Genomic DNA, 25,455 nt, shown 5'->3' with positions numbered 1-25,455 from the left:
CGCTGTTAAGCATAGTTATCTTTACTTTTAATCCTTTCTTACTATTGGATAACAGTAAATGAATCAACGGAACTGTCCAATTAACGTAGAGTACCTGGTAGTTCCATTTCGAGATAAAAATCTCCACTACATTTTGTTGTAATATATCAATTAATTTAAATTCATATATTTATTATAATTGACGCGTGTGATAAAAGAAAAATATCGATACTCTAAAGCAATGCATAGTATATTCTTTTGGAATTTCATAAATCAGATTTTTGCGGATCATCGATGGTAAGTCTAATGTTAATTCACACGGTGTGCCCACTCATTGTTAATGTGATAATGTGAAAGTAAATAATGTGTGAATATGTATATAGTAACGCGCTTATGTTAGTTATCAAGCTGAGACAAGATACTTTGACACGTACAAATGATTGTAATTCGTTGCACGAACTTTTTGGGCGTTACAAAACAGTGCCTTATCGTGCGACATATGAAGTATTGATATCTTAAATTATGATCTTGTTATCATATTATTTATTCGAAATTTATTGGCATGTATCTGTCAACTGTCAATTATAAAACGCGTTCAGATATTCTCTTCTTTATTCCGTTTTAATGTTGTAAGTGAAACAAATTTGTAATCATAAAGTGCGCCGATTAACGTTTATTTTGTGTAAAAATGTTGTCAATGCAATCGAGATAGATATAAAATACATAGTTTATAAAACGTCAGAATACTTGGTAACATGTTCATATTAAATTTGAAAATTGTTAGATCCTTCGTATGATTATTTTTTATTGTTATTTGTTATTTTTAGAACTAAAATTTATATTGATATTAGTAAAAATATTTAAACGATGTCCAATATAATAAACAAAACTTTTTTGATCAAAATATTATTTTTCCAAGGAAGTAGTACAGTATATATATATATATATATATATATATATATATATATATATATATTATAAAAATTTTATATTTTATTCTAGACAATTAGAAAAATGCTATGGCGTCCTCAGGATCATATAATGGGGATGCAGAGACAGAGAGTGATAAGTTTGAAGGTTCTAAAATTGATCGACATGGTTTCCTTCAAGATTCCAATTGTAGCTCTGACAGGTAATATAATAATTATATATTAATGTAACAGTTATGATGGTAAAATATGCATTTTTATACTAATATTTATGTGTAAAATACTAGCCTTGTTAAACAAGGATTACCACCAGAGGTAATGCTTAGAAGGGAACGAAAATGGATACAGATGTTGAACAATTGGAGTTATTTCATGAATACAAATTACCGTAAAGTTAGAGAAAGATGTAGAAAGGGTATTCCACCTTCAGTAAGACTTCGTGCATGGCTAAATCTTTGCGGAGGTCAATTGCTAATGGATACAAACCCAAATTTATTTGAAGAGTTGGTGGAGCGATCTGGTGATCCAAAGTATATAGATGATATCAAAAAAGATCTTCATCGTCAATTTCCACATCATATAATGTTTATTGGAGAAGCTCCTGGACAGGAGGAACTGTTCAAAGTATTGAAAGCTTATTCTATTTTAAATAGTAAAGTTGGTTATTGTCAAGCTCAAGCACCTATTGCTGCATTTTTACTGATGCATATGCCAGCAGTACAAGCATTTTGGTGCCTTGTTGCAATATGTGACAAGTATTTAATTGGATATTATAGTCAAGGAATGGAAACATTATTACGCGATGGAGATATTTTATTTGCTCTTTTGAAAAGAGTGTCTCCCATTGCTTACAAACATTTGGTTAGTATTAATTAATTAAAATCCGCATGTAAATGAGAATTAATTATCGCCATTAATTTCTCAGAAAAAACAAAAGATGGAACCAATCTTATATATGACCGAATGGTTCTTATGTGTTTATACGCGAACACTGCCATGGGAAAGTATTCTACGAGTGTGGGATATGTTCCTTTGTGAAGGTGTTAAAATTATTTTTAAAGTTGGACTAGTTTTGTTAAAAGGCAGCTTAGGACGCACATCTCTTACTAAGCGCTGTCCGACAGTTTATGAAACGCTTCAAGTATTAAGAAATCCTCCTCAGGATATTATGGAAGAAGAAGCTTTAGTTTATCAGGTAGGATACTTGATTTTCGTGTCTCGTTTCTTGCAAACAAGTACATTTTGTTAAATAAATGCAATATCGCAGATTCGAAAATTAAATCTAACCGAAGAAGATTTCGAATACGAACATCAACGTCAAGTATTAAAACGGAAAGCTGCAGAGCAGGCATCTCTTTCCACTGCCAATCGGACAGACTGATTACAAAAGAATAGATAGCATGTAAAGTGAATAATGAGCTTACAGGTATTATTCCAAAGTGTGCCTTCCTTTATATACGTCATATTGTACAGGTCGTAAAATATAAGCAAGTATAGTTTTACAAGACATAGAAGTACATATAGAAAAGTTTGAAAAGTACCTAACTTCTTTATTATAAATTTAGATAGTTCTTGAATGTAATCACAGATACATATACATTCCCCAAATAGATCACAGAAAATAATTTATCCCTATTTTCTCTACCATAACTAAGATTATAAAAATACACAATGCACAATACTTGTAGATGTTTCTAGTATCGTTTAATGTTGTATTATTTGGAGCATATCTCTAGTTGTACAATTTCATACAATTTTATTAATACATATTTATGTACAAAAAAGGAATTGTAAAACATTACATTTTTTAAGGAACAAAATTTAGAAATACTATATACTGTTATCAAATAAGAATTGTTTTGTTTAGCTCACTGTTGTTTTTGTTAAAATTTATCTAACTATAGTGACAAATGATGTAATTAAATAGATGTTATGAATATATTTTGACAAATTATCTAATTTTATTTCGGCCTTACATCAGCCTTATACATTTTAATCCAAGTTATAATCTATAAAATCGCTTACATTTCTTTTCCCTATGTTAATTATTCACCTAGGTATATACATTATTTATCTCGTTATATTATAAACTACCTGATAGTATTTACATGATGATCTCTAAATTTCTCCAACAAATTATAACGTTCAATAGCGTTCGTAACTATATTCGTTAGATAAAAGAAATCATCTTGAATACTTCGCGCTGGAAATATATCGAGTTGAGTAATCTTTGGCAAGAATAAAACACTCATCATGAATACAATTGCCATAGTGACAAAAGTACTTATGGCTACAAAAATAGGATTTGATAACTGCGTTTGAGTAGTTTGTGCAGCTTCCGTCTTGTCATATGCATGGGCAGGCTACAAAGAATGACAGGAACGTAATAATGAGAAGATTAAACTAATAATTTTCATTTCTTTTTTTTCTAAATTAGACGAATTTTCTTCAATTTCAAATTAGAATATGTACTTACAATCGTTTTATAACCGCGATCTTTTTTAAATTCTGACATAAAAGTTTTTAGTGGAAAGAAGTAATATTGATAGAGAGGCTGCTTAATCGGAAATTCCACGTGAGTTTGTGTAATCTGAGGTACCTCGCCGGAAGAGAGTGCATTGGTTAATGAAGACAAACTGATCGTCGATCCCTTTTCTAATGCGCTTTTATACATGGCCGCCAATTCTGCCCTGGTAAATCCAAGTACTTCTGGATTTTTTACTTTGGTAACGATCGGAATGTGAGGCTGAAAAATTAAAGGTAATTTCTTAATAGCTCTTTTTGGAACTCTTTAGATATATAACAAATTATATGAAACAAAAATAATAAAATATTTATTTAAAATGTATGAATAAAAATGTCATTTATTTACCTCGTGATATTGTGAAAAACTTAAATCAGTTGGATGTAAATCAACCTTTTCATTAAGTATAGTATTATGATGTTGGAAGCTGTGGTTTTGGTATTTTTGTGTATTTCGTTGCGTATTCATATTAATCTTTTGAACCTGATAATTTTGTCGATCTTTGTTCATATAGATTACATTTTTATAGCCGTTATTTGACAACATCCTATCATAAATGTTAGTAGGGGAGGGAACATTGAATTCTTGAAGTTGGAACATCACCTTTTGAAGATATTCTCCGCTCGATTCACCGTTCATTCTGACGTTCCTAACAGAGTTTAAAACTACTAAAACAAGATAAATTAATTTCATCCTTTTCGATGTATTCATTTCACGTATAAATATATAACTTTTTTTTATTCTATATGAAACATATCTGTTGATTAACTATAGAAGTGTTTTTCTTTGTTAATCATTTTTCCATATTTTTATAGCGGGATGTTTTCAATTATCCATAAGATTTAATTAAAACGAAATAACATACATTTTTACCGGTATCACATTGGTTCTATAATAATTAACGATCTTCACGTTATTGCTGTAATATTAATTTTCTGCTTAGCGAGCTATGTCGCGTATCGTTGTACCTTATTATCGTAACTTCACTAGCAATTAATCGCCAGAGATTCGTTACTCTCTTGTGTTCATTGAATTTCCGATTACACAATGATTTTTCCTTTTTTAGGTTCACGCTCGTAATGGAAATACCATGTTACGGATGTGCGTAACAAACACTCGCGGTCAGTATGTTCGCAATTGTACTAGCAGGGATGGACTGCACGAATATCCTCGGCCAACTCGTTCCCCACCAGGTATTCGAGGAATTCATGGTTGTACGTATCAGAACATCCATTAAGAGATGCACAAACTTGCTGTATGTTAAATGCATGTTTAAAGTTAACATTTTTTTTTAGTGGGTTTCTGGTTATTGGGTTATGATCAGTTCTGCGATTACTGACGTAGTTTTAAGCAATGATTATATTTATAATCTTATTTCTAAGAAATATTAAAATATTTATAATTAACAATTTATATTACTTTTTATCTACTTTTTTAAAATATATACTTAGAAATATAATAGATAAAAGTTAATGAGATATCATTTTTACTAAATAATTCTTTTTAATTAATAAACTCATAGGTACAATTATCCAATTACCTACTACTACTACTATGCAAGGTAATAGAAAATCTTATCGGTGTAGAAATATAAGGATGATGTTTGAAATATGTTCATTTCTATTATACTGTTACGAAATTTTATTCTTTTAAGATTGCTGATTCCATAGACATGCGATAGAATATAGCGGATGTGCTCGAAACCACATACGTATTTGACGAATACCCCATGATCAAGTTTCCGAATACACATGTACGTAATACTTTGGAGATTTCAACGTGTGTTTGACAATATCATCTCATCGCTCGTTTCGTATTCTTATCGGTTTATCCATGTCTTGTGCAGAAATTGGACAACACGAGTGATTATTAAATGACTCGTAAGAAAAATGGGAACAGTACAGTAAACCAGTTCAGAGGAAACAAGCGACAAGATTAAGTGCAATTGTGATCTGGTCTTTTGCTTTTTGACGCAAATCGTAGGATGGCATCAAGGTAAATGAAGTTAGATTATAATCGAAATGTTGTGCCAGAAAACTGGTTTTCTTTTGTTCTGCTAACTACATAAGATTGTTTCACTCCGTAGTTCGTTAAAAGGAAACTTGCATGGATGCCTGAACACAGGCAAAAGCGAGAATCGTATACATAATAGATATATATTTCCTCAGTTGTGGTAATACTTTTTGTTTTAAGCGAGAGGCAATTGGTATATCAGTATTAGTATTTTAATTGAGAAAGTTGTTTTAATATTTGATTTATTCTAAAAATGCCATATGAGATGGTAATAATGTATATGGAACAATATAATAATGGGATAGTAATTTCCTAGAAGATATAGTTTATAACATCCTGCTCGTATAAAATCTATGTCGTGATTATAATTGTCATTAGTTTATTATGCAAATCATAGTGTAAGTTCTCGATGTAGACCGTGTACAATAAACGATGAAGGAATTGCGGTTCACTGAGTGGACCCGCGAGGAGCCGTTAGATGGTAACCAATGATTTTCTTTAATTATATTCGTCCACCGTAATTACTCGTCTAGATTACAATACTGATATTTCCCACTTTCTACATTATACACTTTTCGTTACAAAATTAAATTGCTCTAATTTCTTATAATGATAAATATTGATAATATTACAATAAAAACGATTAAATAGTTATGTATACCAATATTAATGATGTTTGTAGCTTAAAATTTACATAGCGGTACATTAACTCGTGGAATTGAAAATTACTAGATTCGCGAATAGATAGAAAATAATAATCAAATATTATATATGCATACATTCGGAATGGAATTTTGTGAATCTATAAATTACACGAAGGAATTTATATAAAAGTAGTTTTAGATTTTCGTTGGACGAATGTTAAAAGAATGTACCGTAATGTTTCGTGTCCTGTTATGTTAGTAAAAGAAAGGGGAGGAAAGGAAAACGAAAATTGCTCGTATAGTTCGTTATTGTGTCATGTATTTCCTTTCACATCGAGTGCACCGTTACCGATATCGCTTTACAATTTTTTTTTCTTTTCATACAAAAAGATGATTCGATAATCAGCGCCGCTACATCGTTTTTGTGGTTCGTCTATTATCGGCGAACGATCAATTGTCGTTACACGTATTTCATAGATATAATATATATAATATATATATATATATATATCTTTATCTTTAGCATAACCTCCCTCTTATAAAGTGAATATCATACAAAATCTAAGGCTATACGTAATTTAACTTTTAATCCTCCATTACATACGAACATAATGCTCTAATACAATTGAATTTCAATTTTATTTCTCTTACACGGTTTCATTTACAAAAAAAAAAAGATTCTACTTATTATGGGTTAACGAACCGGATTGGAGACGACGGTGGTAGGCCCTCTTTTTAGAGCGTTTACATTTTTCTTTACGAAATATACGAAGCACAGAAACTGTTCTTTTCTTGTGAATTAGACCTGGTGCAGACGAGCCATTGCGATGTCATTGCGATTACGCAGTAGTGTACAAAGTTATTGTTGCGATTCAATTATGTATATATATTTTTAATAATGCAATGCACATAAGTGTGCGTTCCCGCTATTAATTTTTTCATTTCTAACGTTGGCTGTAGTCAGCATCCATGCGAGGAACTGTGGATACGAATGCCGTCCATAGTCGGCACGTATGTAATAAACCATACTAACGCCGATTATAGTAATGATTTATTCGGTAACAATTGTGTTACGTTCTTTAGTTATTATTTTGATTCTGTTCGGAAGAATTCGGAAGCAATCCGTTAATGGTATATATATGTTAATTTTTTCAATGTTGAAAGTTACAGTTTTATTTAACTCCTTTTTTCTATGCAAATATTAATGCAAATGAATATTCGCGGCGCACGTTCCTCTACTATAGAAGAACAATATTCGCAGTTATATGAATTGTAAAGACAGGGTTAAAAATATAATGTTATTGAAAATCGCACATAGAGTTACCGCTACGAAATCTCAACAATATTGAGTAGCTTATTTGCACGTGGTCTTACACCCGTCAATTATAGACGGAATGTCGATTGCCGCTAAATCGACTTGAACTTTGTCACGTAGTTTGTTCACGTGCGCGCGCACTTACGGTTACTACGCGCATCAGTTCCGGCTGTTCAGCACCGTTCGATATTGAACACGAAAATTTAAAGAGCCGTTCGTGTATTATAATTTCTGATATTTGACGGTGAACTTAACGTGGTTAGTTAAAAATATGCCTTAAAAGGATACGTTATATACAGAACGAAAGAATACCGTTACAAAAGATTAGTGCCCAAGTTGATTGAAAGTGATACTCGATAAAGATTTACGTTTTTTTTCAGAATCACGATATACGATCCTATGATGAAAGACTATTCTTTGAAAAGATCTGGTTTCGGCTCGTTCGCACATTGAATTCAGATCACGAATTGAGTAATTAATAATTTGCATTCATTTTTGAGAATTGTTTGTGCGATTATTATAAACAACGATGGAGATTATATCGCTAGTAATTTCGCTAAAAATAGGCCGAGATAGGCTTTTTCTCTTTCTTTTCTTGCTTCTATCCTTATCGTTTAAATTGAGTATCGGTATACAAAAAGTTGTAAATGTAATTTTATAGTAAGCTTCGATTAACATAAAGAAAGACGTACATATTGAATGTACATTACAGATCGCTCTTAGAATTAATTGCTAGTCGTGTAAGTAGATGAACATAAATGTACGCTATACTGTATACTAAAAATGAAACAACGACGATTCATAGCACATCTTTACGTACACAATTCGAGCGGAAACTTATATATATGTATTTGTACATGGCAGCACGATATTTTTAAACGAACGTCGCAAGTATACTTATCCTTAATTATCAGAATCCTCTACTTGACAGTACAGTCATTGAATAAATAAAAATTACAGAGTTCGATATAAGCTACGCATCGGAGAAAATCAAATTTAACAATATATCTATACATGTCGCTAATCAATTAAATCGTGTAAAATATTTTATTGCTATGTTTACAGAATAAGCAGTACCTCGTTAAAATCCCGACGCAAAGGTTGTAACGATAATACCTAATTATAAAGAATACTTTTGATAATACTTTTTTGTATTATCTGTCTACGATATTTCCTCCGCCATTAAGATTTTATAACGAGAGAAAATAATCGGAAATATAAAACGAAGTATACATATATAGGGTAATGTATCTTGATCCATTAATGAATACGTATTGGACAAAATCATTAATTCGACATATGTATATTTTTTAAATACCCTATATATATAAGCTTAATACTCAGATGTAACGTCTTTTTGCTTCGAGTATTACATAGTTTCGAAAAAATCACTACGCAGTTTTTGTAATTTCAGCAGCTATTTACAATGAAAGATTATTCCATACACATCGTGTCGGACCATTGGCTGTAAGATACCGATATTTTTACATCATGCCAATATTTGAACGCAAGTTGAACCGATGCTACATCGAATGATTGTATAAAAAAAGAAGAAAAAAGATCAGTAACATTTTAATTGTCAGATTACTTTCATCTTAACAGCGAGTATTAAAAAAATTTCAAATATGTATATCCGTATCAAATGTAAAATGTCGTCGGAAGTTCATTGAAGAATTAGATAAAAGTAACTCGAAATTACAAGTTATAAAAGTACAAGATTGATGCTATAGAAACTAATTTCTATTGCCAGTTATACAAAAAGGATTGTGATTCATCACATCTTAAACTCATCAGTCGCATAGAATATCACAGGAACGTTAGTAGGTGCCATTGGATTTATGTATATCAAATAGATAGTACATTGCTCGTGCACGTATTAAGAAAGTATAAAGATGTATAGAAAAAGAACAAATCTTAAAGTTATCCTGTTTCAATTTAAAATCCAAAGTCTGTCAGTATACCCTTGTTACTAAGGCAATAATTCGCCGCTACATTGCATATTTAAGAAGCTTTCTCAATGTACTTTAGTGAATCGTCAAACACAAGCAATGAATAAATCACAATGAAAAAATGAAGTATAAGCATAGAAAATGCCCTTGACAATTATCTTACTTGGTATCATTGCAAATTTCAATTTATGTATCAAAATCGTAAAAAAGCTTTTGCTTCAAGCACTTTGATCTCCAAGCAAAATAGTTTTTCTTATTGTGCTTTGTAAAAGTCTTCTCCCTTCCTTTTAATTGTAATAAGCTTGTGCTGCTACAATTGACATCTGTGCTGTAATAGCAACAGAAAAATTTCAAATTTGTTTGCATCGAATCAAAGGTATTTCCTTCAAAGAAGTAAACTCCTTTGGTAAACGATTTTATTTTAATTCCAATATTTTAAAGATATTTGTCAAATGCAGCACAATCATATTCACAATATACCATACTTCACTGCTATGGCAATAGCACAATGTACAAAGATCTACGCTAGCTGATTCGAGTACTATTACTTAACACAGTTATTTCATTCGGATAATAGAGTGAATTCATCATGAATGGCATCTTTAACGCGTAAGTTGACACATAGTTGGTCAATCACCTTTGTCTGGACACAGGAGAATATTTAATATATATCCTACATGAATTATATATTATCCACAAAAAAGACCGCCGTCTCCTCTTTTTCTTACACGTACTGCCTAATCATACCAACAAACCTCACGCACACGTTCCTATAGGGCACGGTGTATCATTAATCGCGTTACATGTTCCTAGCCAATTACATAGAGCCATTTACTTCGAGATGAATTAAAGTTAATATCAGATCGATAACCAATTTAACTCCAATCGACCGCATCTAGTTTGATTTAAATAAAGAACTAATGTATCAACACACAGCCTGATGTAATTAATAATGCGCGTCATTATCAAGATATACCTTTTGAGAGAAAATGGCAAGCTGTGCAGCTGCCGTTAACTTTAACTTATATCTAAGGTATATCTGTATTATAATACATTGCATTTTTCTTATGCGCATTTTACAAAATAAGAAGTTAAAAGATTGTAATACACTTGCTATTTGGCCAAAACATATCCTTTTTTTTTCTTATTGGACTGTATCAGTATCTTTGTTATGATAAAAATAAAAAATTGTATACATTAATTTACAACAATGCTTTTAATGCTTCTAATTCATACACTGGCTGTAAAAATGTCGATGTTTTTTTTTACACATGAGGTGAAAATATGTAATAAGAACATACATGTAACTAATTACGAAATTGTCATTACAATTTTGCAATTACATATTGTATCAAATATTAACAATGTTATTACTGTTATTACTGTCCTAAATTACGCATTTTCACGTGCACGTAAAGTGCGTTTCAGTTTTATGCAATAAAAGTTGAAAACAACCGCTAATTCTGCACAAAATTCTTATTAAATAATAGAAACGCAATTAATTATTATATATATATATTATATATATGTATAATATATATAATATAATATAATATATATATATATATCGCATATCTTATAAATATCCTATAAATAAATGAACATTATTTATTTTCTCACTGATATTAACGTAATATAAATTAAAAGAGATATATTCATTACAAGTGAGACGTTGTGCTTGTAAATTTTACATTAAAAAATATCAAAAGTCCATGAGATTATATTTTTACATGCATATTGTGCGTGTCGATTTGCCTTTAAAAAAAATCTTTCCATTATATTTCAATATAAAAATCATTCTAGACTACAGCTACTATACAAAATGTTTAAGAATTTCCACCATACAATATTCCTTTGCACTGACCAAAAAAGGCATGCATAAAATCTATGCAAATTAAGGAGTATTGTGTTGTCAAACAAAATAAAAGTTCTCATAAAATTATAATGAAGGTTAGAAAAGTGTAAATATTCAGGTAGTGTAAAAATCCCATCATTTATAAAGTATATACAAACTATTGATGTAAACATGTATATAAATAATACATACAAAATAGTACAGAATATCTTTAAATATTTTATATCTTAGAAATGTCCAATACGATGCCTAATCAAATGATTTGTAATCAATTAATTACACAAAACTCACGAGAAAAAGACAAATATCATTAACGATGTTACATTGTGTAAAAAATGGGACTAGGTGGAAATTCGTAGGCACTTTGCACCTTCGTAAATACTCCTATGCATTAGTCTGTCTGAGTATAAAAACAAATACGTCACACTGCTTGTCAATGCAATAAAGCAACAGTAGTGATAGTAGCGATTCTAATTCCAGGCTGAACATAATCGTCTCTTAGATCTCTATCAATTACAACATAATCGAAGCGCAAACTAGCAACTAATTGCTTCTCAGTTAATGAGTAGGTTATACACACATATACATCGATTAGGGACGTGCATTGTATGCACGCGAATGGAATGAAACTGACACGAAGGAAAGGAAAGAAAAATAAATCCTGCCGATCGATGCGATGTAAATTAAGAATTTAAAATGTGATTGTCCCCTGCCATAAATGAATGGCTTAGCAGCGCACGTGTCGGAGTTAAAAACTTGACTAGAAAAGAACGAGCGTGCGAAGAAATAACATATATAGTGCATAATTCCGCAATTTTTTCATTTCAATGATTCCATTTTTTTTCTTTCCTTATTTATAGTAATCTCATCGACCTGTTTTTATATTTAGCATTATCCACTGTGAGGTAGAACACTAGCAGCTATAGGTAGTTCCTGTTATTAATATAAAAATTCAATTTTATTCTGGTATAATGTCTTTCCGATGATTTTATTTTTTAATTAATTATGAATTAAGAGGACCCTCCTAGATTAGGTTCGTTTCACAGTCGTTCAAGTAATTTAATTAGTAAATTTTCTTTTAAAAACTACCTATGTCTTTAGTATTCTCAAGTAAAAACCTAACTCCTATTGTGCCGCGTAAGCCCTCCAATTATGCGTAACACTTCGTCGGTGACTTACAAAGCACATTTGCGGACATGCCACACACATAGATATATTCCTAATTATTTCATGTATGAAAAAGTAAAAAATGATTCTTCTCCTCGTGTTACAATTCACAGCAATTTTGCATGCCGTTCTTCGCGAATTTCGAACTGAATAAGAAGATCAGTCTTTATTTAGAAGAAAAATTAGCGTACGCACGTTTTATATTGTATATGACTCCTATGTTACAAATAATCCTGCACTAATAAACACACAGTGCGTGCGTAGTATCATTAATAATCGTAAATAGTAAGGAAGATCAAATTAGTGTTTGATCTTTCCTTGTCATCGAACGGTAGATTAACAATGCATGCCAGCAAAAACGTTTGGAAGAATACAACCCAGTTCTTAATTCAGCTTTAATCCATATAAACTATGCCATCTATATGTGATCGTGTATGAAAAGGAATATACACATATCTATAATATAACGCGCTAAAAAAACATAAAAGTTATGTTTAAGATATACATAGAAGTTTTTTATTTTTCGTGAAACATAATTTTAATATTGCAATGTATTTTACATTTCACATTGAGCTTGAACATTCTAACGGTATAAACGCACGATCAAATATTAGATTGGTAAGTTATATGGTCCACTTGTCAGAATATTCGTACGTCTTATAAATATGCTTAGTTCTTTCATAAGTCCACCAAATAGTCGTATTTGTTAATAAAAACGCACTTACTTTGTTGCGTCAATGCTTTCCTCGTATCCCATTTTCAATCACAAAAATGTTAACTGTTACACTATTTCAGGTTTTTCTTTCTAGATTCCATCAATAAAAATAAATTATTGAGATTGATTCACAACGTTGTCAAGAACGTGATACCACGAGCGTTTTCACTGTATTACACTTTTTAACGATTAACCAATAATTGGTTAATTTTATTTCTGTATCATATCAAACGAATCGTATCTTTAGTTTAATCCTATGAATTTTTCAATGTGAAATGTTTACTGCTTACTTCTTGTAGTACGAATAAATGTCTAATACACATAATTCGATAGTCTGTGCATAAAATATGAAAATTGTCAAAGATCGATAGTTGCTTATGCTTATGCATATTTCAGTCTAACTTCATGATGTATTTGTTTCACCAATATATTAGTAATTTCTTTGGTTGGCCCAATATACGTTTCTTTGAGCATTCGTACATTTTCAAACATTTTTTGTACGTGAATTGTCTTTATGCACATATTCACCGAACATTACCGAGATGTTCCATTGTTACATTCCATGGTATTAAGAAGCTGGTTCGTCGTCGGCCAAATTATGAAGATCTGAATAATTCACGATAGCACGATGTAGAAATTCGTATTGTGCCTGAAAATGTCAATATATGCATTAATATAAAATATTTCTTATATATTAAAACAAATAATTCTTTAATATTAAATTCAAATTACGTACAAAAGTGCTAATCATGCCGTGTCTTTGCGATCGTAACTTCTTCGTCGTTGTAAATATATCTACGCGTTTTTCAGTCCTTAGTTGTTGAACCAATATACTAAGAGCGACGAACATAGAACTCCTATCGGATCCATAACTGCAGTGTACGACTAGCGAGCCGCTTGATTCTGTGTCATTCGTAAGTGTTTGGTTTACGAGTTCAATGAGACCACGAGTTACTTCAGGTACTTCTCCCTCTACCGTTGGCCACCCATGATATTGGTATTGTGTTACAACAACGCTTTCGTCAGTTTTAGTGTTAGAAACACAGAATTCACGGCGAGTGTAATATGGACAGCTCTCGCTTTGAATATATCTAACTCTTATGTGATCGTATGCTGCATCGTCATCAGGCCAATAACGTGGACATTTTCGTGGACCCTCATTTAACTGAAATAAATGTTTATATTATAATCTGTATAATATTCTAAAAGGGCATATCTGGCATATGACTCTATGCAATATAATATATGTACTTATGAAAGAAGTTGGAGACACAACAATATTTTTCGTCCAACTGTATTTATTATGTATAAAATATAAGTTGCGTACCACGTACGATATTTACGCAAGAACTTTAAAGCTTTTAAACATTTATAAAAACTTACAACAATTAGAAAAAAGAAAAAAGAGTGCTTACATCGGATAACATTACTATCGTAGAGATGCATTGTTCTGAAATCATTCGCCAGAAGTCTGCTATCGTAGTGTCCAATGGATCTTGGGTGATAACAAACGACTCGGAATTGTCATAGCCTTCAATAAATGATGCATTTATATACGTCGAATGTTCTCTACCTGGAACGGGCGTAAGAATTACTCGATTTCTGTCATATGGTATTATTAATTCACTTCTATTCTTGCTCTTATTTTCTTCTCCTCCACCAACAGAAAATGATTTTCTGTCTTCTAATACAGAATTGATTTTCTACAAGTAATAAAATCAAAATAAATAACTTTTATCAACTAATATAATTTTGTCATGTAAATCCAAGATTTTAACTTACATCATACTCTTCCTCCATTCTACATTTTTCTTTACCGTTATCTCGTTGTCTTAATCTTGTAACTGTAGTTTTAAGCTGAGATGCTGGAATTTCCGTATCCCCGTATTGTGCCATTTCCATTAACGCACGATAAGTGAAAATATACTGTTTTAACGATTGCACTAAAAAGTTTCTTTGATGTCTTAGATCACATACTGTATTGAAAATCGAAACTTGACCTTCTTCTGCAAGTTGTTGCAGCAAAGAATCTAATGCGACCAATGTTCCTGTTCGTCCGACACCTGCACTGCAATGTACCAATATCGGCCCCTTTTCCAGCGAATAAGCTTCATTCACTCTTTTGATAAACCTCAGTATCGCATGAGGATGTTCTGGTGCCATAAAGTCTTTCCAAACTAAGAAATGATACTGAACGATGGTGCGTGCATCTCGTTCTCCTAATCGTGTCATTTTTAATTCACGAACAACGTAATCTGAGTAAGCTCTTTCTCGAACATGTTCAACAGTAATGTCGCCAAAATTTTTAGTTTCACCTTTGTCTGGCCAGTATTTTGCGCATTTCGTTTTTGAGTATTCTTCGAGATTTGTTAACATAAGTATCAGCTCAAGATGTTGTTCCCAAATCATTCTCCAATAATCGCAAACGGTATTTTCCATTGGACCTTGAGCGCATATAAATTTTTTACGTTCTTTGTATCCTAACACGAAGTTCGCATTTATGTAATCAGATCCGCAAATTCCATCCATTTGTGCGAGTCTTACTCTAGTCTGATCGTAACACTTTATATCTGGATAACGATTTTTGTATAGATTTTCACGTGCCTCCGAAGCTCTTGTTGTACGATCTGTGAACCTATCTGGTAGCAATTCGAATTCGTGTTGAAAACCATAATCAGAATCCCGATGCCGTTCGAGATATGCCTGGAGCAGTTCACCTTTAGGAATGGGAGGCATGTCTGGAGGGCTTGCTGCTACCAATTGATGTCTACCTCTAAGACTCCTGCATAAATGCCTATCAAGATAAAAATATTTATTAAATTTTAAGCTCATATTTTTTTCTAGCAAAAATATATAATGGCTATAATTATAAAATATTCTTTTACCTGAAACTATTTCTCAAAGTTATTATTTCTTCTCCTCTCTGTTGAGCACGCTTTGTATATCTGTGCAATACACAAAGTGCAATGAGAAGAATGATGATGATCAGTATAAGAGCAATAGAAATTTGCAGAATTACGCTGAGTGTAGTCACTTCCACTGACACTACGGCTACGGGATCTAACCCTCCATAAAGAGGATTAAAGTAATTACTATAGGCTGGTAAAAGCTGGTCTTGATTTCCAAATACTATAAGAAAGTATATTATTATAAATCATTTTAAGAGTAAATTACATAAGCTTATTTATACATATATTAGTCATACCAATAACTTCGATAAAACCCGTGTAGTTTGAGTTTTCATCTAAGAAACCATCTTGTGCGGTAAATGATGGTAGTTCAGAAGATCCATCATTACCCTTTGTTTTCTGGGTAGCCATATTTTCTCTTTTTCTTCTTTCCACAGTCTCTGTATGATTATTGTCTATTAGATTTGCAATGGTTGTTTCGATCTTTTGAGTAGTAGGTGACGATGTTGTTGGAGCGGGAGTTGTAGTCCACGTTACTGACGTTGTAGTAGTGGCAGGTGTTGTATTAAGTGCTGAGATGGTTGTTGAAACTTCGGGAACAAAATGTAATACTGGTGGAGCGGCTTTTGGCCTAAGTCCAATACATTTGTTGCACATACTACTACTGTTGAATGATTCGCCATCGCCAAGAAAAATCTCGGGTATCAATCGATCACTATCGAATGTTTCGGCAACGTAAGCACCACCGGAAGGTGAATTATGGGCATATTGATAGGAATACACATTAATTTCTTCAGGCGGTGGTAAATCAGTGACGCTCTTTCGTGGTGCTAATTTTACTAAATAAACTCTATAACAACATATAGGACCATTTCTTTCTGTGATACGCGGAAGATATAACTTAAACAATTGTTTACCCTGATTCTCGATTTTTCGCCACGATCGCATGTTTAAGCTATCTCTATCTGGTATGGTAATTGGCGTGGTACAGTTACCGACAGCATCCTTTCCTGGTGTACGAGATCTAGTTACACCGTTCACACGAACCGTGTAATTCGTATTAGCCGGTATTTGATTAAAATGCGTGCTATTTTTTTTAACACTCCAATTCTGTGGTCCCCAAGTATCGATATCTAAACGACCCATACCATTTTTAAATCTGGCGATGCCGATTAATTGTATATTATAACGAGTAATAACGCCGTTAGATTTCTCTGGATGATCCCATGTAATAGAGATAAAACTGGAGCTACTTATATTATCGAATCGACAATTAACAGATAAATTCTGAGGAGGACTGGCCACTAAAATTAAGATTATATGATTAATTTTAAATTTCTAAAGTTTAGAAAATACTGAGTTTGCAAATTCAATAATATCTTACCTCCATCTAAAGTAGTACCATTCACTTCAATGCTCCAGTTTCCACATTCCTTTGTATATTCACTACACGCGGCAATTTTAAACTTATACGTTGTATCGGGATCAAGATCGACAAATGCGTAGACGGTAAATGGTTGCGCTGGATATACTGCTTCTCTTTTCTGATCTCCATGTGTAACCATTAAATTATAATAATGAACGTGTTCTTTTAAATCCGGTGGCGGTACTGTCCATCCTATTGTAATAGAATTTTCAGTGACTCCGTTAACGGAAACTTTTGGCACAAATATAGGATCTGTAATAAATTATTATTTCGTATTTCGTAATTCGGGAAACGAAAATACACGATCAGGATTATTCCTTATTTCAATACCTTTTTCAAGCGTAGTAATCCAACGTGGATCAAGTCGTACGTGTGATGTACCCACGGTATTTGTAGCGCTAATTCCAATCTGATACGCCGTACCACTTTCAAAACCTCTTAAAACATAACTCGAATTACCACCTCCAATTTGTTTAGAATAATATTGATATTGATTAGTTCCGTTTTTCATATGTTGGATAACATATTCTTTAATCGGTTCGTTGCCATCATTTACAGTCCAGTTTAAGAATATACTTCCAGCACCAACAGCTTTCATAAAGTCGATGCTCACTTTCGGTACATCAATCACAAAGAGATGTCTATAAGCGCTAATTTCGCCGCTGTAATCGCGTGCTTTGCAAATATACGTTCCGTTATCTTTCCGAGTTAAGCTCTCAAATTCTAAAGTCAGTAGAGTGAGAGTTTCGTTTATTTGCGTGATAGTGGTGAAATCCTTCCAGTGGTCGGTACTTTCTGAATCATTCCCTTTTAACCAAGTAAATTGAGATAATGGATAACCATGCATGAGGCATGTCAAGTTAGCTGATTCCATCACTTTTGCCCTAATATCTTCCCCAGCTGTTATTCTACCTGGTTCTAGAATGAAAATAATTTGTGATTACGAATATGAACGATAGTATATAAACATAAATTTTGCAAATTATATTTTATATTAATAAATAAATTGTAGCTAATTAATAATTGATATTTACCAATAACTCTAATATGAACATCCTTTTTTAACAATTCTCCATCTACAGTTTGCGCCATACACTTATAATCTCCTGTATCATTTCTACTAGCCTGTTTAATATCCAAACGTCCTCCAGAATCAAAATCTTTAATAGTGGTGAGATTCTTTCCATTGCTGGTCCACCATATTTGACCAGGTACATTGAGTTTACATATAAGTGATGGAGTACTGCCAGCCTCAATACCTTCTAAGTCTTGAGATGCTGTAATTTCTAACACTGCTGGATTCTCATTTTTTGACTCAGTGGTTTCTATTTTTTCAACAGCTGCACAGGGATATATAAAGGTATAAGTATGTTTCTATTGTATATCTAATATTAATCTAATACATCAATGTAGTCAAATGAAAATATGTAAATTAACATGATATTTTTGCTAACTTAAACATAATAGTAATAAACAAAGGTAAATTGACATGCTAACTAATAACATTCATATTATTTGAAAAACTGCAATTGTGTCTAATTAAAGAACTTTTAGTAAAGTAGTATATGAACGAACCAAGTAATTGGCTAATTAATTCATTAAAATCATAATAGCGGAGTCATACAAACAGACCAAGTTTTGTCTTAATAGCTCAAATTATCAAAGATCCGAAGTATATCTTACTAAAACTTTTGTTACAATGTTTTATGAGCCTTGAGATTAAATAATATATTCTACTAAACCTTCTGATATACACAAACATAGAAAATGTAAATATTGAGCGTAAAATTTTAATAAAATAAGAATAAGTTATCAATTGATCAAAACTATTCCTGATTTATGTTTGTTGTTTTGTAAATAAGCAATTAGGATGTTTTTATTTTGTACATGATAATGACTATGATTATGTAAACTGTTTATTTTATAATCTGGAATAACATGAATTTCAAATAATGTTATCTTATATTGCGTTCTCATCTTTTTTGTGCTAAGTGTAAGACTGTGTAAGTGTATGTGCATATATATATGTCGCGCATGTTCTTCATTTTATGAATTCAACGGTTATTATCGATATGGCATCAGTAACTCAATAATGGCGTTTTCTCATGTTAAGTGTCTTTAGATTATATTCCATATTACGCGATTAGATTACGTATATTATGCGACGAAACATATTCGTTGTATTGAAAACAAACAAATAAAACAAAATGTTTTTAATTTTTATTTAAATCAAAGTTAAATGTTAGTTAAATATAAGGTTAAACTATAGTTAAATGTTCAAAGTGTTTAACCTATAATTACCCTTCCGATTATGTATGAAATAACATCTTACATGGTTTTTGATTTTTTGCAGCTTCACTTGTTTCGATTTTTATAAAATCGTTTTCATACCAAATCGAAGTTATTCTCCGCGAAAAATGTAACTTAATATTATACGCGGTGAAACAAATATACGAACTAGAAGCGAATGTTATGTATAAACTATAAACACAACAGTATCATTTAGGTATTTAATATACCACACTGAAACGGCTTGACAATTAGGAAATAATTGCAGAAAAGAATTTCCACAGCATATATTTTAACAAGATAGAAGGTTTGATAGCTATTTTGTAAGTAATATTTCTTTTATTACTTAATAAGCGAATTGTTTATTACTAGAATTATTGATGATTAAAATATAAAGCTTGTACCAAAGAAATCAAAATGAGAATTATATGAAGAAATATATAATGCAAGAGAAGGAACAAGTCTCTATCCAAATATTTTTCAAAAAATCACTAAAATTTCAAAAGATAAATTGTCATAAATTTATCAAATTTCTATGGAAAATTACGTACAGTGTTGGTCGTTTTGATCATTCTGGTAATTCCATTAATAAATAAATTATCATATTCAAGAGTAAATGTAAGATCTATAATTACGATTGCGGTTTGCGCATATGTAATCATTTTACGACTTCAATTCCGTGCTATTAAAATATTTTTATTTACTCCAATAGTATATATGTAACATGTAACAAGGTGGTTAAATGAAATAGGAATCGATCGAGCGATAACATACCGCTGATTATACCGTAAGTAAATTTCAATTGTAGCATAAACATTTTAATATACAAATTAAATAAATAAATTAATATCCTTTAATTTTAATTCTAATTTATAAAAAAAAGAATAGAATGCAAATAAATTATATGTCTCTATTAATAAATTCATATCTTTTAATGTATAAATTTTTCAAAGCTGAACACATTCGATTCTACAATTTCGAAGTATGCGTGTACACAATATTTTATGTATTTTCACGAGTATTATGCATCTTTCAGTAATCAATGTATCACGAGAATTGAATCTTCCAGCATAAACACGGCTCACATAACAGAAAAGATAAAAGGCAAGAGTGTATCGAATGATAAATAATTGAAACGATCAAGATACGCCAATGACATTCGATATCTTTTTATGTTGTTAATCAATCGTGCATGACGGTATGCAATTTTATGCACGCCTGTACAACCAACAATTCATTTAACATGGCTTAAAATCATTGCCATGATATTTGTTCAGGGTACAAATATTAAAAACTATTTGTTACGAAGGATAACAATCGTGAGGATTACGATGACAGCGGTGCATCATGCATCCGCTAAATAGTAGATACACTGCTCATAAATGTTCGTCATTGTATCCTCTCGTGGACGATCGACGAGAATAGCGGAAGAAGCTGTCGTCGCGTTGAAATCGTTCGCGAGTCAGTTTGTTAAATAATTTCTACAACTTACCAGATTCGTCAAGGCCGGCAACGGTAAGTACGAAAAAGCAGAGTATCATCAAAGGGATACTCGACATCGGTAGGCCACTTCGGGGAAACATGGCGTCGTGACAACCGGGCGTGAGCGTTGTATCCCTGGCCCTTTTCCCACTTCCTGCCACCTTCTTATACGTTCTCGATTCCTTTCACAATCCCATGACGCGAGGTTAGTATCGCCTGTCCATTTGAATCACAATCCAATTCACTATTTCATATCACGCTTCGCACTTACGTGCGACGCACTTTTCGAGAGAGAGATGTTCAGACACACTTTGCAAATCTCACCCCGTAATAGCGCTGGCGAAACTGAATCACATTATACGAATGTAATGTAGGTGTCCCGACGAACATCACGCCGCCAAATGCGAGCGATTGACACTGCCCTCCGTCGGGATTCTGCTCCACGTTCCAGGCTTACACGTCGATAACGAAGTTGATTCTTCCAAGAGCGGGAAATTGCATCGAATATAACTTATTATACTAAGTACTTACATATTGTTCCGCTCTTCTTTTATTGTTATCAGCGAAATATAGTTTTGTATTATTAATTACAAAAGTGAGAATTGAGTTTTTAATGTACTATTCAGAGATAAAATTTTAAAATATCAGTAAAATGCATACATAAATACAAATACGCGAGTGAATAATAAGCACTTTTATATGTTACAAGTATTTATATATGTAGAATTAATGTATTCTAACTTTTTCATGGACATTAAAAATTTATTTCTTATATGTGCATAATGTATACGTAATCCTGAAGGAATTTTATTTAATTTAGTTGCTTTATATGCTGCAAAAAATACATTAAATACACTTTATTATCGGTGAGGTATGAATCATTATTTCTATATCGTGTCGTCTAGGGGGCTCCTGCTATGTATAACTGGCAACTGGTATTAACATGCACATATTCTTGCCTTTGTAAAATGTTCTTCAATCTATTTAGTTTTCTTACTTTTCTTCTTTCTTCCGCGTAAATTTCGGTGTAGCGACAAGTGGTATGGCTGAGTTGATTTTAGATCCAAACATTCGAGGATGGGTGTTCTTACCTATCGTTGTGATTACGTTTCTCGTAGGCATTATTCGACATTATGTTTCGATATTACTTGCTTCACAGAAAAAGGTTGAGCTTCATCAAGTACAAGACAGGTGATTACGTGAATCTATAAATTGTATATGTGAATATATAAATATAGTGTATTTCCAACCTGTCGAAACATTTCATTATTATATACTTTGATGTTTTCTAGTCAAGTGATGATACGCTCTAGGCTGCTAAGAGAAAATGGTCAATATATTCCAAAAATGGCATTTATTAGCAGAAGGCATTTCTTTAATAATGAAGAGACAGGATATTTTAAAACACAAAAACGTGCCCCAGTATCGCAGAACCCAATGACAGATCCTAATATGATGACAGATATGTTAAAGGGAAATGTAACTAATGTTTTACCAATGGTATTAATAGGTGGCTGGATTAACTGGATGTTTTCTGGCTTTGTAACAAGTACGTTCAAAGGGTTATATGTATGATCTAGAGCATAAATTCAGTCTTTTCAAATTAACAGTAATAATTATATTTTAGCTAAAGTACCATTTCCTTTGACATTACGTTTCAAACCAATGTTGCAACGTGGCATAGAATTAGCTACACTTGATGCTGCATGGGTTTCATCTGCATCTTGGTATTTCCTTAATGTGTTTGGATTACGTTCCATTTATACACTTGTCCTTGGAGAAAGCAATGCTGCTGATACCTCCAGACTTTTACAGGATCAAGTATCAGGTGCTGCAATGTCTATGCCACCAGATCCAAAAGCTGCTTTCAAATCAGAATGGGAAGCATTGGAAATATATGAACATAATTGGGCGCTGCAAGGAGTTGAAGCAGATCTTATAGGATCCCAAAGAATAGATACAAGTGAAGGTATGTGAATATGACTAATGATAAATTTTATATTAGCCTCTTATTTTAATAATACTTTGTATCTTATAGGTAGCAAATAATAAATATTACATCTATATCCATAGATATAGCATGTGCCATTTTTGGATAAATAATTGAAGTTTTAATAAAATTACTAAATGAATTAATAACTTGAATTATCATAATAAATGATGTATAATTTATTGCATTCTTTATAACATTCTACAAAATATTATTTTACATTTTATTAGAATATCTGCATTACAATTTCTTAGTAGTTTGTTATACTTTCAGTTTCATATGTACAAAAATTGTCCACAATTACAATTGTAGCAATATATTTTCACCTACTTTACATCTTTACGGTACAAATATTTATAAGTTAATATTTATAAGTTATATTAGACAGTATGTACAATACAATTCATCATAATAAATGTTTGTTTTATATATGTATATTAAGAAAATATAATGTTTATTACATTTCAATCCCTAGTTACTTTACATAAAATATCGGGCTTAGCACGAGCATTTGCTCCTTTCCTTTCTTTTTGCTAATTATGTAGATATATACGCATATATACATCATTTGAATTAAAGATTACAGGGTTCTATTTTAGGATATACATCTGTTCGACGATGATTTTCGCACGGCATATTTTGCCGAATTTGTTTTAATAAGTTTAAATCAATTTCTGCTAAAACCATATCAGTCTTTTCACTACACTGCGCTACTATAGTTCCCCATGGATCAATAATCTGACAAAATTTTATACATATAGCATCATATTTAATGTAATAAAACTAGCATAAACTATAAAATTATTTACCATTGCATGACCCCAGCTCACTCTCTTTTTGTTATGTGTACCAGTTTGAGCTGCAGCTATAACATAACATTGTGTTTCTATAGCCCTTGCACGCAATAATACCTCCCAATGAGCAGCACCTGTTTGATATGTAAATGCTGATGGATATGTGAGAATTTCTGCTCCCATATTTCTTAATGAAAGAGATAATTCGGGAAAACGCATATCATAACACTAATATTACTGTTAAGTAAATACAATTTCTTAGACTTGAAGAACAAGATTATAAAATTTAGAAAGGATACAATACTGAGGCCTAATTTACCAACTGGTGTTGATATAGGTGGTTCAATCTTTTGCCCTGCTAAGACATAATCTGATTCCATCAATCTCACGCCAGTAGTTTTATTGTCCATATCAAATAAATGGATTTTACGATAAATACTGGCTATTTCCCCTTCACTGTTTATTACAACATGTGTATTACTTATACGATTTTTATCGTCATTTAACTATAGATATGTAATTAGAATATATGGATTAATAAAAAACAATTGTAATATTTTTTTTGTAAAGAAATAAAAAGAAATTTAAGCTTACTGCTTCATGTAATCCACCTAACGATAACCAAATTTTATTTGCTTTAGCAATTTCTTTGTAGCTTGATATTATTGATCCATTCAAAGGTTGAGCCATGGCTATTATATCTTTTTTATTATCGGCTAAATAATCACAGGCTTCAGGAAAGAAAGCAATCTATCACAGTATTGTAAAAATTTATGTAAATATAAATAATATTAAAAAAATGAAATTAAAGTTTTATTATATGTGCTTACACAAGCTGTCCTAGATTTAGCCCTCTCAGCTAGTTCTCGTACAGTTTGTAAATTTTTTTCTTTATCATTTGTTGATGTCATTTGACATACTGCAACTAATGGGTGTGCCATAGTACTAAATTTAGCGATAAGATGTCCTAAAAACTGTTTTCTAAAAGATCAAGTTATAAGACGATTAAAAATAAGCGATAAGAAAGTTCTTTGTGTTTTATGTTTGGATCAATATAAAATTTTTTATAGACAAAGTTAAGTTACATTTACTACAAATAACTTACTAGATACACTTATACATTTTCTTATTACATTTTCTTTCCAATTATTACCTGTGATATTTAATAATAGAAAAACTGCTTAGAAAATGCATGCTCATCGCTTATTTACTTTACACGACATAGGAACATTTAATAATACAGAAATGTCGATGCTGAAATGGGATACATTAATAGATATATACTAATAATTATATATTTTATAATGACGTTTTGTTTAAAGAAGAAAATAATTTCTATAAATCGTAAAATATGCTTATATAAGAATTATACATATATAACAAGTTTTTACAAATTTATAAAATAAATTATCAAAATTTTATAGGTTAACGAAAAGTAAGTATTGAATATCGCGCACTCGAATTGTGCTCGCGTA

General features: G+C 31.6%; 5 protein-coding genes and 1 long non-coding RNA gene across 15 annotated transcripts; 3 read left to right on the top strand and 3 right to left on the bottom strand.

Moving 5' to 3' along the window:
- Positions 1–114: 114 nt before the first annotated feature.
- LOC126875407 (TBC1 domain family member 10A) lies at positions 115–2,849 on the top strand. Of its 2 annotated transcripts, none has more exons than XM_050638310.1 (5): positions 115–276; positions 982–1,111; positions 1,196–1,769; positions 1,834–2,103; positions 2,176–2,849. In XM_050638310.1, exons 2-5 carry the CDS (start codon positions 999–1,001, stop codon positions 2,287–2,289), a joined length of 1,071 nt encoding a protein of 356 aa, XP_050494267.1. In that variant the 5' UTR covers positions 115–276; positions 982–998; the 3' UTR covers positions 2,290–2,849. The 2 variants fall into 2 exon arrangements, with proteins under 2 accessions (XP_050494267.1, XP_050494266.1); XM_050638309.1 differs by lacking the exon at positions 115–276 and adding an exon at positions 312–608.
- LOC126875411 (uncharacterized) lies at positions 2,846–4,499 on the bottom strand. Its single transcript, XM_050638320.1, has 3 exons — positions 3,781–4,499; positions 3,385–3,654; positions 2,846–3,271 (listed from the first exon to the last, which is right to left on the bottom strand). The coding sequence occupies exons 1-3, from the start codon at positions 4,141–4,143 to the stop codon at positions 2,999–3,001; spliced, it is 906 nt and encodes a 301-aa protein (XP_050494277.1). The 5' UTR covers positions 4,144–4,499; the 3' UTR covers positions 2,846–2,998.
- Positions 3,523–9,479, top strand: LOC126875422 (uncharacterized). 7 transcript variants are annotated; one of them, XR_007693411.1, is made up of 5 exons: positions 4,513–4,646; positions 4,955–4,993; positions 5,087–5,185; positions 5,279–5,427; positions 5,519–9,479. It is a non-coding gene; the product is annotated as an uncharacterized LOC126875422 (long non-coding RNA). The 7 variants fall into 7 exon arrangements; XR_007693413.1 differs by lacking the exon at positions 4,513–4,646 and adding an exon at positions 4,653–4,687; XR_007693415.1 differs by adding an exon at positions 3,523–3,668 and having other exon boundaries at positions 4,499–5,185.
- On the bottom strand, positions 6,387–21,561 carry LOC126875392 (tyrosine-protein phosphatase 69D). Its single transcript, XM_050638271.1, has 10 exons — positions 21,207–21,561; positions 18,460–18,765; positions 17,756–18,343; positions 17,384–17,677; positions 16,296–17,303; positions 15,976–16,219; positions 14,873–15,884; positions 14,506–14,793; positions 13,827–14,255; positions 6,387–13,739 (listed from the first exon to the last, which is right to left on the bottom strand). The coding sequence occupies exons 1-10, from the start codon at positions 21,295–21,297 to the stop codon at positions 13,659–13,661; spliced, it is 4,341 nt and encodes a 1,446-aa protein (XP_050494228.1). The 5' UTR covers positions 21,298–21,561; the 3' UTR covers positions 6,387–13,658.
- Positions 21,562–22,084: 523 nt separating this feature from the next.
- Positions 22,085–23,621, top strand: LOC126875415 (ER membrane protein complex subunit 3). 2 transcript variants are annotated; one of them, XM_050638324.1, is made up of 5 exons: positions 22,085–22,387; positions 22,489–22,745; positions 22,824–22,923; positions 23,012–23,165; positions 23,235–23,621. In XM_050638324.1, the coding sequence occupies exons 1-4, from the start codon at positions 22,239–22,241 to the stop codon at positions 23,136–23,138; spliced, it is 633 nt and encodes a 210-aa protein (XP_050494281.1). In that variant the 5' UTR covers positions 22,085–22,238; the 3' UTR covers positions 23,139–23,165; positions 23,235–23,621. The 2 variants fall into 2 exon arrangements, with proteins under 2 accessions (XP_050494281.1, XP_050494280.1); XM_050638323.1 differs by having other exon boundaries at positions 22,086–22,387; positions 22,824–23,165.
- Positions 23,601–25,450, bottom strand: LOC126875410 (nitrilase and fragile histidine triad fusion protein NitFhit). Of its 2 annotated transcripts, none has more exons than XM_050638318.1 (6): positions 25,134–25,450; positions 24,811–24,961; positions 24,575–24,730; positions 24,280–24,486; positions 23,996–24,208; positions 23,601–23,924 (listed from the first exon to the last, which is right to left on the bottom strand). In XM_050638318.1, the coding sequence occupies exons 1-6, from the start codon at positions 25,178–25,180 to the stop codon at positions 23,760–23,762; spliced, it is 939 nt and encodes a 312-aa protein (XP_050494275.1). In that variant the 5' UTR covers positions 25,181–25,450; the 3' UTR covers positions 23,601–23,759. The 2 variants fall into 2 exon arrangements, with proteins under 2 accessions (XP_050494275.1, XP_050494276.1); XM_050638319.1 differs by having other exon boundaries at positions 25,086–25,205.
- Between the last annotated feature and the right edge of the window lie 5 nt (positions 25,451–25,455).

Source organism: Bombus huntii, chromosome 18 (assembly GCF_024542735.1).
Source record: "Bombus huntii isolate Logan2020A chromosome 18, iyBomHunt1.1, whole genome shotgun sequence".
Classification (NCBI taxonomy): Eukaryota; Metazoa; Arthropoda; class Insecta; order Hymenoptera; family Apidae; genus Bombus; species Bombus huntii.
The sequence above is the reverse complement of the archived record's forward strand: the minus strand, read 5'-3'. Positions and strand labels throughout refer to the sequence as shown.

What these genes read in the sequence shown, in the direction of transcription:
- LOC126875411 (XM_050638320.1), bottom strand. Translation starts at nt 4,143, where the DNA reads ATGAATACATCGAAAAGGATGAAATTAATTTATCTTGTTTTAGTAGTT. An exon ending in GTTTTTCACAATATCACGAG is followed by an intron (nt 3,655 to 3,780) that starts GTAAATAAATGA and finishes TTAATTTTTCAG; the next exon opens with CCTCACATTCCGATCGTTAC. An exon ending in ATCGCGGTTATAAAACGATT is followed by an intron (nt 3,272 to 3,384) that starts GTAAGTACATAT and finishes CATTCTTTGTAG; the next exon opens with CCTGCCCATGCATATGACAA.
- LOC126875407 (XM_050638310.1), top strand. Translation starts at nt 999, where the DNA reads ATGGCGTCCTCAGGATCATATAATGGGGATGCAGAGACAGAGAGTGAT. An exon ending in TCCAATTGTAGCTCTGACAG is followed by an intron (nt 1,112 to 1,195) that starts GTAATATAATAA and finishes GTAAAATACTAG; the next exon opens with CCTTGTTAAACAAGGATTAC. An exon ending in AAGAAGCTTTAGTTTATCAG is followed by an intron (nt 2,104 to 2,175) that starts GTAGGATACTTG and finishes GCAATATCGCAG; the next exon opens with ATTCGAAAATTAAATCTAAC.
- LOC126875410 (XM_050638318.1), bottom strand. Translation starts at nt 25,180, where the DNA reads ATGAGCATGCATTTTCTAAGCAGTTTTTCTATTATTAAATATCACAG. An exon ending in TCTATTATTAAATATCACAG is followed by an intron (nt 24,962 to 25,133) that starts GTAATAATTGGA and finishes TTGATCTTTTAG; the next exon opens with AAAACAGTTTTTAGGACATC. An exon ending in GTAAATTAGGCCTCAGTATT is followed by an intron (nt 24,209 to 24,279) that starts GTATCCTTTCTA and finishes CAGTAATATTAG; the next exon opens with TGTTATGATATGCGTTTTCC.
- LOC126875392 (XM_050638271.1), bottom strand. Translation starts at nt 21,297, where the DNA reads ATGTTTCCCCGAAGTGGCCTACCGATGTCGAGTATCCCTTTGATGATA. An exon ending in GATTACTACGCTTGAAAAAG is followed by an intron (nt 17,678 to 17,755) that starts GTATTGAAATAA and finishes AATTTATTACAG; the next exon opens with ATCCTATATTTGTGCCAAAA. An exon ending in ACTTTGAGAAATAGTTTCAG is followed by an intron (nt 15,885 to 15,975) that starts GTAAAAGAATAT and finishes TTATCTTGATAG; the next exon opens with GCATTTATGCAGGAGTCTTA.
- LOC126875415 (XM_050638323.1), top strand. Translation starts at nt 22,239, where the DNA reads ATGGCTGAGTTGATTTTAGATCCAAACATTCGAGGATGGGTGTTCTTA. An exon ending in CTTCATCAAGTACAAGACAG is followed by an intron (nt 22,388 to 22,488) that starts GTGATTACGTGA and finishes GATGTTTTCTAG; the next exon opens with TCAAGTGATGATACGCTCTA. An exon ending in GTTTTCTGGCTTTGTAACAA is followed by an intron (nt 22,746 to 22,823) that starts GTACGTTCAAAG and finishes ATTATATTTTAG; the next exon opens with CTAAAGTACCATTTCCTTTG.